The sequence below is a fragment of the Crinia signifera genome, chromosome 7, assembly GCF_055691185.1.
Source record: "Crinia signifera chromosome 7, ASM5569118v1, whole genome shotgun sequence".
NCBI classification, from domain to species: Eukaryota; Metazoa; Chordata; class Amphibia; order Anura; family Myobatrachidae; genus Crinia; species Crinia signifera.
In genome coordinates, this window is record NC_139223.1 from 101,626,542 (window position 1) to 101,641,043 (window position 14,502).

A 14,502-nucleotide genomic window follows, 5' to 3' on the forward strand; every position below is an offset into this window, starting at 1 on the left:
GATAGGAAATTTCAAATTCCCCGGAGACTGTCTTCATACCCTTTGCCTGCTGCAGGCAAAAAACTGGTAGACACCCCCTGTAGTTGACCCTTCGGTCACGCGTCTTTCCAAAAAAAAACCTCGATAATGGAAATGCTGTAGATGTGATTTTCCTAGATTTCGCTAAAGCATTTGATACTGTCCCACACAAGAGATCGATTAATAAAATGGAGAACCTAGGATTGGGTGAAAATATCTGCAGATGGGTAGGGAATTGGCTATGTAATAGAGAACAAAGAGTGGTTGTGAATGGTGCCGTATCAGATATGATACTGGTACTAAGTGGAGTGCCCCAGGGTTTGGTTTTGGGGCCCATTTTGTTTAACATTTTTATTAATGATATTGGGATAGGGTTACTCAGCAATGTATACATCTTTGCGGACGATACAAAACTTAGCAAAGTCATTAAATCATCAGAAGATGTCACCATGCTTCAAAATGATCTTGCAATTCTAGATGAGTGGGCAAAAACATGGAAGATGAGGTTCATTGTAGATAAATGTAAGGTTATGCACCTTGGGAGACACAACCAGTGTGCAAGTTACAACCTTAGCGGAGAGGAACTGGGTAATTCCATACTTGAAAAGGATCTAGGAGTCCAAATAGACAGCAAACTGGGATGTAGTGCCCATTGTAATGTAGCTACAAAAAAGGCCAACAAAATTCTGGCATGTATTAAGAGGGGAATGGAAACTAGGGACTCAAGGGTAATTATGCCACTGTATAAAGCATTGGTGAGACCTCACCTCGAGTACGGAGTGCAGTTCTGGGCCCCACACTATAAAAAGGACATCATAGAATTAGAAAAAGTCCAAAGGCGAGCAACAAAGCTTATTAGGGGAATGGAGAATTTAAGCTACGAGGAGAGATTAAGCAATTTGGGACTATTTACATTGGAAAAGAGACGTTTAAGGGGGGACATGCTCAACATGTACAAGTATATCAAGGGCCAATATAAGGAACTGTCACACACCCTCTTTTCTACTAGAAAGGAATCTAGGACACGAGGGCATGAGTATAGATTAGAAGAAAAAAGATTACTTTCAGCTAGTAGAAAGAGTTTCTGGGAATGGTCGTGGATACCACTCTTTTGCAGGTGTTTCTTCCGGAGGACAAGATACACTCTCTCCGGGCCTTAATCCGCATTGTCCTTCTGACCAGACAGTTGACGGTCCTCACATGCACCAGGCTACTGGGAAGGATGGTTGTTCTCCAATATGGTAGATTCTGATCGAGACCCTTCCAGCGTTGCCTTCTACGGCAATGGTCAGGCTCTCACCTCCACCTTCACCACAGGATACGGTTGTCAGTGCGGGCACGGCACTCTCTCCTGTGGTGGCTGAATCCTGCCAATCTCAGAGAGGGAAAGAGGTTTGCCATCTGGAATTGGGTATTACTCACCACGGATGCGAGTCTTCGCGGTTGGGGAGCAGTCACCCTGGATCACCAGCTCCAGGGCTGTTGGACTATGCAGGAGGCTCTTCTCTCCATCAATATATTTGAGTTAAGAGCAGTATACAATGCTCTCCTGCAGGCTCGCCATCTCCTTCTGGGTCATCCCATCAGAGTCCATTCCGACAACTCCACTGCAGTAGCAAGCAGGGAGGCACACGCAGCCGCGCAGCCATGAAAGAAGTGAGTCGAATCCTGCTGTGGGCTCAAGATCACGAACTGGCCATCTCGGCCATATTAATTCCTGGCTTAGAAAATTGGGAGGCCGACATCTTAAGTCGGCAGGACGTACACCAAGGAGAGTGGTGCCTCAATCCCCAGGTCTTTCAACGTCTGATCCACAGGTAGGGGTGTCCTCAAGCAGACCTCATGGTGTCTCGCCACAATTATCAGTTACCACGGTACTTCGCTTGAACTAGGGATCCACAAGCGGTGGGAGTGGAGGCACTAGTGGCCCCTTGGCCGTTCCACCTTGTGTACATCTTCCCTCCGTTTCCACTGATACCTCGGGTGCTGCAGAGAATTCGGAGGGAGGAGGTCACTGTCCTCCTGATAGCTCCGGATTGGCCGTGCAGGTCGTGGTACACCAGACTCACGTCTCTACTGATAGATGAGCCTTGGCCCCTGCCTCTTCAGGAAGATCTTCTCGATCAAGGGCCCTCTGTCTTTCCAGACTTAAGTCGGCTTCATCTGACGGCGTGGCTGCTGAAAGGTCCATCCTGAGACAGGCGGGTATCCCACGGGCGGTGATACCGACCACGATGAAGGCCAGGAAAGACGTCACCTCCAAGCATTACCACCACATCTGGAGGGCTTACGTGGTCTGGTTCGAGAGTCGGGGTGTGTCAACTACTCTTTTCAAGAAAGCCAGACTTCTTCTTTTTCTGCAGACCGGCTTAGCTAGATGGTTACGTCTGTCTACCCTGAAGGTAAAGGTATCGGCGTTATCTATCTTTTTTTCAAAATAAGTTGGCCCTTTTACCTGAGGTACATACTTTTTTTTTTTTTTGAGGGAGTATTGCGGCTGCAACCTCCGTTTCGTCCACCCACAGCTCCATGGGACTTGGATCTGTTCTAGGTTTCTTGCAGTCTGTGGTGTTTGAACCGCTAGAAGAGGTGGACCTTAAATACCTTACATGGAAGACCGTGCTCGCCTGGCATCGGCTAGGCGAGTCTCTGATCTGGGGGCTCTGTCATGCAGACCCCCATTTTTGGTCTTCCATGCCGACAGTGCAGAGCTTCGCACCAGCTGCTCTTTTTTGCCAAAGGTGGTATCTGCTTTCCACATAAATTAGCCTTCGAAGACATCTCTCCTGAGGACAGTACTCTCGACATGGTCAGGGCTCTGAGGATTTATGTATCCAGAACGGCTTCTCTGAGGAAGTCGGATGCTCTATTTGTCACGTATGATCCGGTCAGGCGGGGCTGGCCAGCCTCAAAACAGACGTTGTCTTGATGAATTCGCCTGATGGATAGTGAGGCCTATGTGGCAAGTGCTCAACGCTCTCCTACCTCCATTACGGCGCATTCTACGCGCTTGGTGGGTCCCTCTTGGGCGGCTGCCAGAGGGGTGTCTATTCAGCAATTCTGTAGAGCTGCCTCCTGGTCTGATCGTCAGACTTTTGTTCGGTTCTACCGATTTTGACACCCTTGCGGCATCCGCTTCACAGTTTGGACGCTCGGTGTTACGGGGGTCTCAGCCCCATTCCACCCGTGTTGAGAGCTCTGTGACGACCCCACTGTTACTCCAGTGACACCTAGTGGATGAAGGAGAAAACAGGGATTTTGTACTTACTGTAAATCCTTTTCTCGAAGTCCACAGGTGTCACTGGACACCCGCCTCGGCGCTGTTCCTTCTGTTAGGAATTCCTGCCTTAAAACTTTGACAGTTTAAATGGTAGGTTAGTTCTACTTATGTTGTTTGAAACTGCCTGCTATTTTGTATGGCATGTTTGGTTCAGTGGTTCTCACTGTTCACTTTCATTTTCAATCTTTTCTGGTTGCTTGTTTGTTGTGTGTTATACTAACCTACTCTGGAAAGCTTGTTCTTTCTTCCAGCTCCATTCGGGCACATCCTTGTGACTGCCTAGGTGGGGGAGTAGAAGGGGAGGAGTTGGCCACACTCAATTATATTTAAAGTGCCCATGCTCCCTGTGGTCGCCCTTCTATCCCCACTGTTACTCCAGTAAAACCTGTGGACTTTGAGAAAAGGATTTACAGTAAGTACAAAATACCTGTTGTTTTTTTAAATGCTAAATTGTGCACTTTTAAGTGTGAACATATGTCTACATATGCAATGTACATTTTTCTATTTTAGCCTCTATTATGAGTACTTGAGTTAATTTTATTTGTCTTTATTTTGTTTGTCTTCAAAGACCCCTGGCCACACTCCTCAGTTAAGGTGGGATGAGACCCCTGGTCGTGCAAAGGGAAATGATACTCCTGGAGCCACACCAGGTTCAAAAATCTGGGATCCTACTCCCAGCCATACACCTGCAGGAGCTGCAACACCTGGTCGTGGTGATACTCCTGGACATGCAACGCCAGGTCATGGAGGTGCAACCTCCAGTGCACGTAAAAATAGATGGGATGAAACGCCTAAAACAGAACGCGGTAAGCCTGATAACTTGAGATTAATATTAAAGATACCACTGCAAAGGCCATTACAGTATTGACTAATGCTACATTGCAGCAGGTGGGATTTGGGATCCGCACCTGCGGTGGGTGGTAATCTACCTGGGGGACCAGACACCAGGTAGAATACATTTCTTTGGAAGTGAAGCTCCTACACTTGTTCCTGTCCCTGGAGATCGGTTTTTCCTTGGTGCTTTGAGGAACAGGGTGCCAGTTTTAGGAGAAGGGCTGTTTCTCTGTATTGTTGACATCTGAAGAAATTTTTTTAATAAATCCATCCAGAGGATGATGAACGTCTATTCTTACTTTGCTGGAGATTGTGAATAATTCCTGTAAATCGTGTAATATTTGACAATTGTTGTAGGCGTCAGATCACTATTGAGATAGATATATCTGTGTGTGTATATGTATGTATGTGTTTTTTTTTTTTTTTTTTATATATATGTGTGTGTATACCGGCACTATCTATCTCTCTCTAACACATAACCATGTGCTGGCTATCCGATGTAACAGTACATTGTACTTACCTATTGTACAGTGCTCCCACATTACACTCTGTATAGGAGTGGGTTTATAGAAGATTATAGCCATAAGAGTGTTTGCACAATGTCTTCTAAAGGTTCTGGGAAGGGAATTTCGCTAATGCGGAGCAGAACCACTCTGGCCTCTGCGAACGCTGCTCTGACGGGCTACTGCCTTGTTTCAGCTATGAGGGAATTGGCTTCTTAGCTAGCAGCTCTGTGCCCTCCCGTCACTCCCCCTCTCCCCTGGTTCCTTCTCAACTGGCGGAACCGGCTTGGTTACAACTCCTGATCTAATCTGTAGAAGGTTTGGTACAGTTTTCTGCAACATGCTTTAGATAACCCTGCCTCACGCACTACAGTACAGCATGGCACCTAACATTCCTTATTTAGGGAAGGATCTACAACTGAGAATTCCTCAGATGAGGATCCTCAGGCAGATGCACTACTTGAGGATGATGCCCCAGCTGAGAATGATTCCGCGGTGGATGAGGATCGTATGACTCAGACCAGGGTAGATAGTCTCATTAAATCTATTTGGCTAATCTTACAAATTAAGGACACCGATTCTCAGCCTCCTTCTGAGGCTCTGCTGTTTAAACGTAAAAAGAAATATCCAGCGGTATTTCCAGTCTTATCAGTTTGATAACTTATTCCAGGAAGGTCGGAAGCTTCCAAATAAAAAATTCCTTCTTTCCGAATACATTTCCACCTTTTATCCTCTTTCTGAGGACCATAAAAATTGGGAGCTCCCTCCCCGGTGGACGCTCATGTGACTCTGCTGGTTAAAGCAACCACCTTACCTATACCGGATGTAACATCTCTCAAAGTTCTGGTAGATAAAAAAACTGGACCAATATTTAAAGTCAATCTATACGAATGCAGGAGCCGCCATTCATCCTGCTCATGCAGCCATTTGGACTTTTATGGCTATCAGGCGGATGCCTTAACAGAAGGACTACAATCCAGCATGCGCAGAGCGGATTTTTTGCCTCTAGTGGGCAATATTAAGGAAGCATGCTTTCTGGGTGGCGGTATTCAGTAAAGGTGTTTTGGATGACATATTTGTGGCCTCTGTGGCAGGAAGACATGCTCTTTGGCTCAGCTCTTGGAAAGCAGATAACTACTTGAAGAAGGTGTTGGAAGCCTTACCGTTCTGTACTCTTCGGGCCAGAATTGGATAGTATAGTGGCTTTTAATGCTGCTTCAAAATCAACTTTCCTTCCTTCTAGACCGTCAAAACCGAGGCAACAGTCCTTTAGTTTCTTACGGCCCCAAAGTAAGGTGAGAATCCATCCCCCTGCAAAGATTCACCTTCTCAAAATCACAGAAGAGTAAGCACCTAAGCAGGCTGAAAAGCCTGCTGCTTGATGCCAAAATCCTGTTCTCGGCTGTCCCGAAGGTGGGGGGGGGTCGGCTTCTTCAGTTAGCAGACAATTGGCTAAATTTAACATCTGATTCCTGGGGGTTGGATGTGTTTTCACAAGACTATTCCCTCACCTATTGGTCCAGACCTCTGACCCAATTCTTCAACATTTGCCTTCCAAAGGACCCATTGAAGGCCGCCGCCCTCGAGACAGCCATCTCTACTCTATTAGTCACTGGTAAAAATTCCTGTTCCTCCACAGCAAAGTGGAAAAGGTTTTTACTCAAATCTCTTTTTGGTCAGCAAACCGGATGGCTTATTCAGTCTGATACTCAATCTAAGAGACTGCCCTTTTTTATTTGAGTGTCAAGATTCCAGATGGAATTCCTCTGGTCCATTTTACATTCCGTCAAGTCTGGAGACTTCACGGCATCCCTGGATATCCAGGACGCATATCTCCAAGTACCCATAAGACTAGCACACCAGCGTTTCCTCCGGTGCGCGGTATTGGACAGTCTCTTCCAATTTAAGACACTACCGTTCGGCCTTGCAACAGCTCCCCGCCTTTTATGAAAATATTGGCGGCTCAGCTTCACCTTCAAGGATTCTTCCCCATCTCGACAACCTTCTCTTGGGTCACTCGAAGGAGATTTTTGTCTCATTTACAGTTAATGACGGACCTACTCCAATCTCACGGTTGGTTTATCAATTAGTGGAAATCCAGCCTCACTCCATCAACCATACACCTAGGGTCCCTCATAGATGCAAGGGCACAGAGAGACTTTCTAACCAGGGACAAGAGAATGGAACTGCGGACCTTGATACGATACTTTCTAAAACACTGCAGGGTATCGATCCACATGTATGAAAGTGGTTGGAAAGCTTATCCATGGTGGTGTTGGGCCAGTTCCACTCTCGACTTCTCCAACTCGCCCTCCTGGAGCATTAGGAACACACCCATCTAAAGACACAGTTCCTGATCTAGTCACGGGATATGCTAATCTTACGGTGGCTCAATTCATCCAATGTCACCAAAGGTTGCTCATTTGCCAGTCACATTTGTGTGATAGTGACACTGATGCCAACCTGCACAGATGTGGGGGGGGGGGGGGTTGTGGAGAGTCCACCCTTTTATGGGCATTGGTCCTGCCACAAGCCCACCCATCCTATAAATGTCTTAGAACTGCAGGCAATACATCAGACATTTTGCCAATCGGGGACATTGCTTCATGGCAGGTCTGTACGCATCCAGTCAGACAATGCAACGGCCATTGCATACGTGATTCACCCGGAGCGGCACAAACAGCTGATAAGCAAGTAGAGAAGTCTCTCCCTTTCTGATATGGTTGAGAAACATTTACTAGCCTTGTCGCAGTTTACGTTCCTGGGGTGCTAAATTAGGAAGCGGATTTTCTGAGTCGTCGGACTGTTGACTCAGGGGAATGGTCCCTTCACTCTGAAGTCTTCTTTCTCCTGTCTGATCATTGGAGTCATCCTCAGGTGGACTTAATGGCCTCCCAACACAACAGGAAGATACTCTTGTACAGCTTTAGGACAAGAGACCCTCAGGCCTCTCTGGTAGATGCTCTGTTGACTCCTTAGCCATTTCGGAGGATCTACGTGTTCTGTTCACCCCTGGAGCTTTTCTTCCCCATCACATTTGGCAACTCAAACCGGATGCAATTCTGATTACGTCCAATTTGCCATGGCGGTTCTGGTACCGGGATCTTCTGTGGCTATCCCAGGCCCCTCCAATTCCCCTACTACTCCTTCCCAACCTCACAGGGCCCTTGCCACCATCCTGACATTCACAGGTTGGCTTTGATGGGGTGGCTGTTGAGAGGTCGGTCCTAAGGGCAAGAGGTTTTTCAGAGACAGTTATCCGAACTGCGCTAGCAGCCAGAAAACCAGTCTTCTGCCAAAATTTACCACCGTATTTGGCATAGGTATTTCCTTTGATGCAAACCTAGGAAATGTAATCTCCGGGCGTATCATTAGTCCCGATTTTGGCTTTCTTACAGGTAGGCTTTGATATGGGCCTTAGTCACTCTTCTTTGAAAGTTCAGGAGTCTGCACTTTCAGTGTTTCAAATAGATTTCTGCTACAATTCATACTACTGTTTTACACCTGCAACCTCCAACCTTCAAATCCTTAGGATCGCTGGTCCTACGACAACTCACAAAACCTCCTTTTCAAGTCCTCCGTACCAGACTGGACTATCTCCCGAAAGTGGTCTTCAGATTTCATATTAACCAAAGAATTGTACCAGTCTTATCTCCATCTCCTTCTTCCTCTTAGGAGCTGGGTGGCTCTTCAGTGGTGGATGAGCATTTAGATGTCATTAGAGCCTTACGTCTGTTTCACAGACCTCCTACAATCAGAAAATCCTCATATTTTTTTATTTTTTGGTCTTTATGATGTTCGTGAACTGGGTTGGCCAGCATCCAAACGAATGCCAGCCCATTAGTTACGTTCCACGATACGACAGGCGTATCTGTTGGCTGGGATGCAGACACATTCCACAAGGTCAGTGGGAGCCTCTTGGGCCACGCGGGACAATCTGACATCTTGGCCTAAGATTATACGGTTTTTCACAGAGGTTTCCTGAGTGCAGCTCGGGAGCATTCCCACCAATCAGGGACACAGCTTTAGGACTTCTCACATTCCCCAGCATTCATTGTAGGCCTAATTTTTAAAGTAGATTTTTGGTCCTTACCTGTAAAATCTTTTTTTCGTAGGCCAAGGTGGATGCTGGGTGCTTACGCTCCCGCTACTTAGTTCAGTTAATTAGGTTGATATTTTCAACTGTTTATGGGTGTGTTTTGTTGAATGGTTCTCCTCTCCCTATTCCTAGGATTAAGTTAAAACTGGTCTCTGGGGACGGCTACATGGATGTAGGGTGGAGGAGCTGCGGGCTACACTTCCAAAAAAATGTTTTCTCCTTGGTGCCCAGTCCTCCGTCCCCTGACTACCCACAATCCCCAGCATCCACCTTGGCTTCTTGTTTCCATGTGACTCAATAGTGTTCATTATCACCAATGCATTTATAATACATTTAACATGTGCTTCTCTATGTGTGCGTCTATAATTTTTTTTTTTTTTCTGACCTTTTTTAAACCTTCAGACACTCCGGGTCATGGAAGTGGTTGGGCTGAGACTCCACGTACAGATCGTGGCGGTGAATCAATTGGCGAAACTCCTACACCTGGAGCAAGTAAAAGAAAATCCCGTTGGGATGAAACTCCAGCTAGTCAAATGGGTGGCAGCACTCCTGTTTTGACACCAGGGAAAACACCAATTGGGACACCTGCAATGAATATGGCGACTCCTACACCAGGTATGTAGCTGTTTACATGTAGTACAGTTTTTATTGCTTAAATATTTGAGTGAAGACTTTTTTTTTTATTTTAGGGTTAACAGTTAAAAGCAATGAATACAATTTCCAGTCTTCTAGAAAAAAAAAAATACACTTGCTCAATGCAATGATTTGTGAGGTCCAACTGAAGTAATGCTAAGCAATCATTTGTAAAATGTAATGACCTTTTGAGTTAAGGCCTCTACACACTGGGCAAATTTCAGATGAAAGCCGCTCAGTTTACTCATTTAAGTAACTCCCGCATCATTGCTGGCCCGTCCGCTCATCTGCTGGAAAGTCCTTCACCCTGGGGAAAATCGCCAAAACATGCGAAAGACGCTTAGTGTGTATGCACTGAGCGTTTTTCAGCCCAACTATTTTCCCCATCGGGCACCATACGCGCTGGGCAAAAACACCCAGTGTGTATGGACCTTTTTAATGTTTTTTTTTAAACTGTTTTGCAAACTGGCGTTAACTTAGTGCTATGGAAGATATCAGGCCTCACATTTAGCTGAGTTTCTTGGAAGTCTTCAAGGCTTGAAACATGTGTCCTCATAAATCCAACCTTTATACACCATGTGGTGCAAGATGCCTGGCGTGAGTGAGCTGCTAGATCCCATGCAACTGTGGTAACGTCAGGCATTTTGTTTATATTTGCCGGAATCCGCAGTCTGCTCATGAGTAGGACTCATGAGCAGACTGTGGATTCATTTTATTTGACACTTGTATAAGGTATGCCCAAAAGAAAGGGACTTTTGCTGTAGCGGCGTATCTAATCTCAGTGGGTTAATGCGTTTGATGGATGGTGTGGCGTTTTTCCTAGTTGCCCATATTTAGTGAACGGCTTTGTCTCAGTTTCTTTGTTCCTAAAAAGTTGTTTTGCGTGGTGGGATGCATGAGGATCCCTCCAGAACAACCCAAAGAGGTTATCCAATTTCTTTGCCTGGCAGGATAGCCTGTTTTAAAAATGTATCACAGGATGAAGGTGGAGACTGAGTTGCACACAGAATCTAGAAGGGTCATCTATCAAATTAAACTGCAGTCACCTGGTGCATACTAGATTCATTGCAAATAATATGCATTTTCACAGAAAAAAAAAAAAAAGCTTGACTTGAAAAGATTCTCACGCAAAGTAGAAGGGGGTTTACTACGCTGCACAGGCTGTGAACAATTTATTTAACCAGAATTCATAGAAAGAGAAGACATAATGTGTAATGCTATGGTTACCCCACCCATGCTTATTGTATAAATAGGATGTGGGATATTGTGTTCTGGTGGTGCTCCCTCAGAGTTTTAATCATTAATGAAAAAACAAAGGACAGAAAGAAACTCTTATTTGTTGGGGCACTGCTTGTTAGTTGGTTACATATTCTGTAGACAGTAAATTGACACTACCCAAATACTATAGAGATAAATAAAAGGTACCTCATATATCAGAAATTAGCATACTGTTGCTTAATCTGTTAATTACGCTATATATTTTTTGCAGCTAAACACGGCTTCTGATCTTTAAATCAATTTAGATTATACTAAAAAATATATATTACTAATACCATTGAGTAAAATCTAATATAAGTGTACACTGTATGTATTAAGTGTTATATGTTGTTCATGTCTGTTTTAAGCAATTGAATTAAAATATTTTAAATTTGTTTATATGAATACTAATATTTAGTAACTAACAAGCAAGATTCTCACGCAGCCTGGCGCGCCAAGAGGGATTTTTGGCGTGAATGTGCCAAAGCTGTATGACAACACATCTGTAAATACACAAATGACCAATTGACTAGGATAAGTATTTAGGTACTTGTGTATTATCACGGCGCCCCCGATTTCCATCGCAGGGCATTTTACAACCACAAAATCGCATCGCATGCTATATGATCGCATGCGATGCGACGTGATTATACCCGATTTTTAGTTGTACAGGCACCCAGATGTTAAATGCCCCCCCAGACCCGATTTTAGATTGTACACCCACCCTGATGGTTAATGACTATGTTAAAATGACCCCCCATTGTTAACGCCACCCCACTATCAACGCCAACTCGAAGCGTGGCGAGCGCAGCGGTACGCGTCCTCTGACCTTTTCATACCCCCACTATCCACATCGGCGTGGAGTTGATTTTATATAGTGTGGCGAGCGCACGCGTAATACTTGTGAAGTAATGCGTGTGGGCTCGCTGCGCTCGCCACACTATATGAAATCAACTCCACGCCGACGTGGGGGTATGAAAAGGTCGGAGGACGCGTACCGCTGCGCTCGCCATGCTTCGGGTTGGCGTTGATAGTGGGGTGGCGTTAACAATGGGGGGGGGGCATTTAACATTGTCCTTACCCATCAGGGTGTGGGGATACAATTAAAAATCTGGTCTGGGTGGGCATTTAACATTGAAATCGCATGCCATTATAATGGCATGCGACGCGATATTAAAATTGTACAATCATCCCGGGGAAAGGCTCAAATCTGGTCCATCGCATACCTTAGTGGTATGCGATGCGACGGGCGCCGTGATAATACACAAGTACCAGTATTTATTATCCCTCAAAATGCAGCTAAAAGGAGCCTAACCGAAACCCTTCTGTTGTGAAAAAACTGTAATCTCACCCTTCAAAGTTGATCAGTGTAGCATATAAGAAACATGCTTTCCAATTATTTTTGTAATTTGTCTATTCTCTTTTCAAAATGGCAGACAAAATTAGTGTCCAAACAGTACATCAAAATTTTTGAGACCACACTTGACGCAAACTAATTTTAAAATGTGAACAAATCAACAATAGCTAAACACTTGCCAATATTGTTCAAACAAAATATTCTAAGAACAAATCAACAAAGCTGGAAAAAGGGCAGAAATAAGGAGGAGTTCGGAATCCAAATATTGATAATTGGAATGCAAGCCTCCTGCAAAAGCAACTGTAAAAGCTCTGTCAAAGGAAAGAAAATAGAAAAGGAACCTGAGCTCAGGCAGTAGCCTCGATTGTTTGGTTTTAAGTTCCAGCCAAGGGTATCGGGTAGCAGTGATTTCCTGATTCCTCTCAAGATTAATAAGAAAAGAGAAGGCGTTGCTGGATGTACTTCTTCTTAATGATACTTATGGTTGCAAAGGATCGCACCCCAGCTAAGAGATTAAATAAAACATGCGGATGTTGCCCAATTATTAAGGCATTACATTTGTTGTGTGCAGAACCAAAACCCCTTCCTCTTACCTTTACTCTCAAGATTACCAATAAATCCTCCATAGATATGTACATGTCTATTTGGGCGAACCATTCCTTAAGAGTGGGTTGCTAGCGAGCTGGTATCATCATGGTTTCTAAATTACAATTACCTGGGTCCTGACTGAATTGTATTTATACACCCAACTACACGAATCCCACATTCAACCAACAAACCCCCCCCTCCCCTGAGGGCGCAGTCCACCAACCTATAAAGCTACTCCTCTGGGTCTCTGGACCCACCGCACACAGAAGGGATCAGGCACACCCCCTTTGGACCCCAGTACTGCTTTTCTGTTCACACCCTCACAGTGAACCCACAGTGAACCCACAGTGAGAGAGGAAGAAAGGACACCCACCTGTGGGCACCAGTGACCTCCCAATCCCTCAACCATCCTCCTACGAGGCATCCCACACCATTCTCTATTCACGTTTAACTAATAAATTGTACAGCACTGTACTTATTAACCTACCTCCTGAATGAATTGTATTTATACACCCAACTACACAAACCCCACATTCAACCAACAAACCCCCCCCCTGAGTGCGCAGTCCACCAACCTATACAGAGCAGTGAATAAATGACATTAAAAAAAATTGCATCGCACGCCACTAAAATGGCCCATACGATGCATTCGATTTCAGTACGGTAGCTTACGTAAGAAAACTCTGCCCCCTGCTAGGAAACAAGTAACAAAATATATGTAAGCTAGAATGTTTTGCCTGGCGATATGGGACATAATACAAGGTAGAGATGGAGGTTTATGTGGAATGCGGATTTGGAATTCTAAATTTCTCAAAGAACAGACCTTAAAATATTATCATCCTAGTTTAAAAGGTCCAGTGTAGGCAGTTCAACCACCTGCCCATCCCTCTTAAGGTGCATACACACGGGGGCGATTTTGTCCAAAATCGCGGGAAATATGGTCGCTGAGCGACCATATTGCCCGCAATGGGAGTGTGCACCGGCGATATATCGCCGTGTGCGCGCTCCCGTTTTTGCCCCTGTGGTGATCGCTGGTCGCAGGAACATGCTCCTGCATCCAGCTGATTACAACTGCCGGGCTCCCCCCGGCAGTTTCTTTTTCATCAGCGACCATCTCTGGTCGCTGATGAACAGGAGAAACTGAGCAATATATGGCTGAGCAATATATCTCCCCCGTGTCTCTAGCAGCTGTACAGTGCCACATTCCCAGCTAAGAACGGTTGCACACTGCATGGTGGAGGCTTGATGGACCTTAGAGGATTATTATAGGTAGTTGACTATAGTGTCCCTTAGTTCTTTCCCAGCCTGTTTCCAGGGTGCCATGCCATGTTTGAGAACCACTGAGGTTATATTGGTTGTAGTGTATTACTGTGGTAACATTATGATCAAAAGCTGTCTATTTTCAGTGTGTTGAAAGAGCTGCATTCAAAGAATAAATATGTTTGTGTACGCAAAGTACCAGCAGATTAGTTCATAGATGTTTATTGCAACATTTGTTCTGTAGGACACATTATGAGCATGACTCCGGAACAGCTTCAGGCATGGAGATGGGAGCGTGAAATTGATGAAAGAAATCGTCCACTATCTGATGAAGAGTTGGATGCAATGTTTCCAGAAGGTTATAAGGTAGTGAAATAAATTATTGTAGAAATTGACATTTTGGAATGCATTTAGAGATTATCAACCTGATAGTAAGAAATGCTACTGTTAACACTGAAAGACTAATCATTAATATCAACTTCCATAAACTTTAAAGAAACACCATAAAAGGCTCTTCATTCGCTTCACCTGCTAAAATTTAGTTTCTACTAATCAAGGCAGTAAAACTATTTCTTCATTTCATAGTTTGTATCATTTTAAATATGTTGACAGAATTAGAAAGCAATAGAACAGCCCATGTAAAATGCTTTCTGCATGATTAAATCTCAGAATT

At 44.7% G+C, this 14,502-nt stretch overlaps 1 protein-coding gene across 2 annotated transcripts in view; it reads left to right on the plus strand.

The window, feature by feature from the left end:
• The window catches only part of SF3B1 (splicing factor 3b subunit 1), a 121,712-nt gene that overhangs the window by 47,561 nt on the left and 59,649 nt on the right, over window positions 1-14,502 (plus strand). For both annotated transcript variants that reach the window (XM_083153558.1, XM_083153560.1), the window contains 3 exons: window positions 3,867-4,104; window positions 9,137-9,349; window positions 14,074-14,195. In XM_083153558.1, the coding sequence (XP_083009684.1) occupies window positions 3,867-4,104; window positions 9,137-9,349; window positions 14,074-14,195 (573 nt within the window). The remainder of the gene's footprint in view (window positions 1-3,866; window positions 4,105-9,136; window positions 9,350-14,073; window positions 14,196-14,502) is intronic.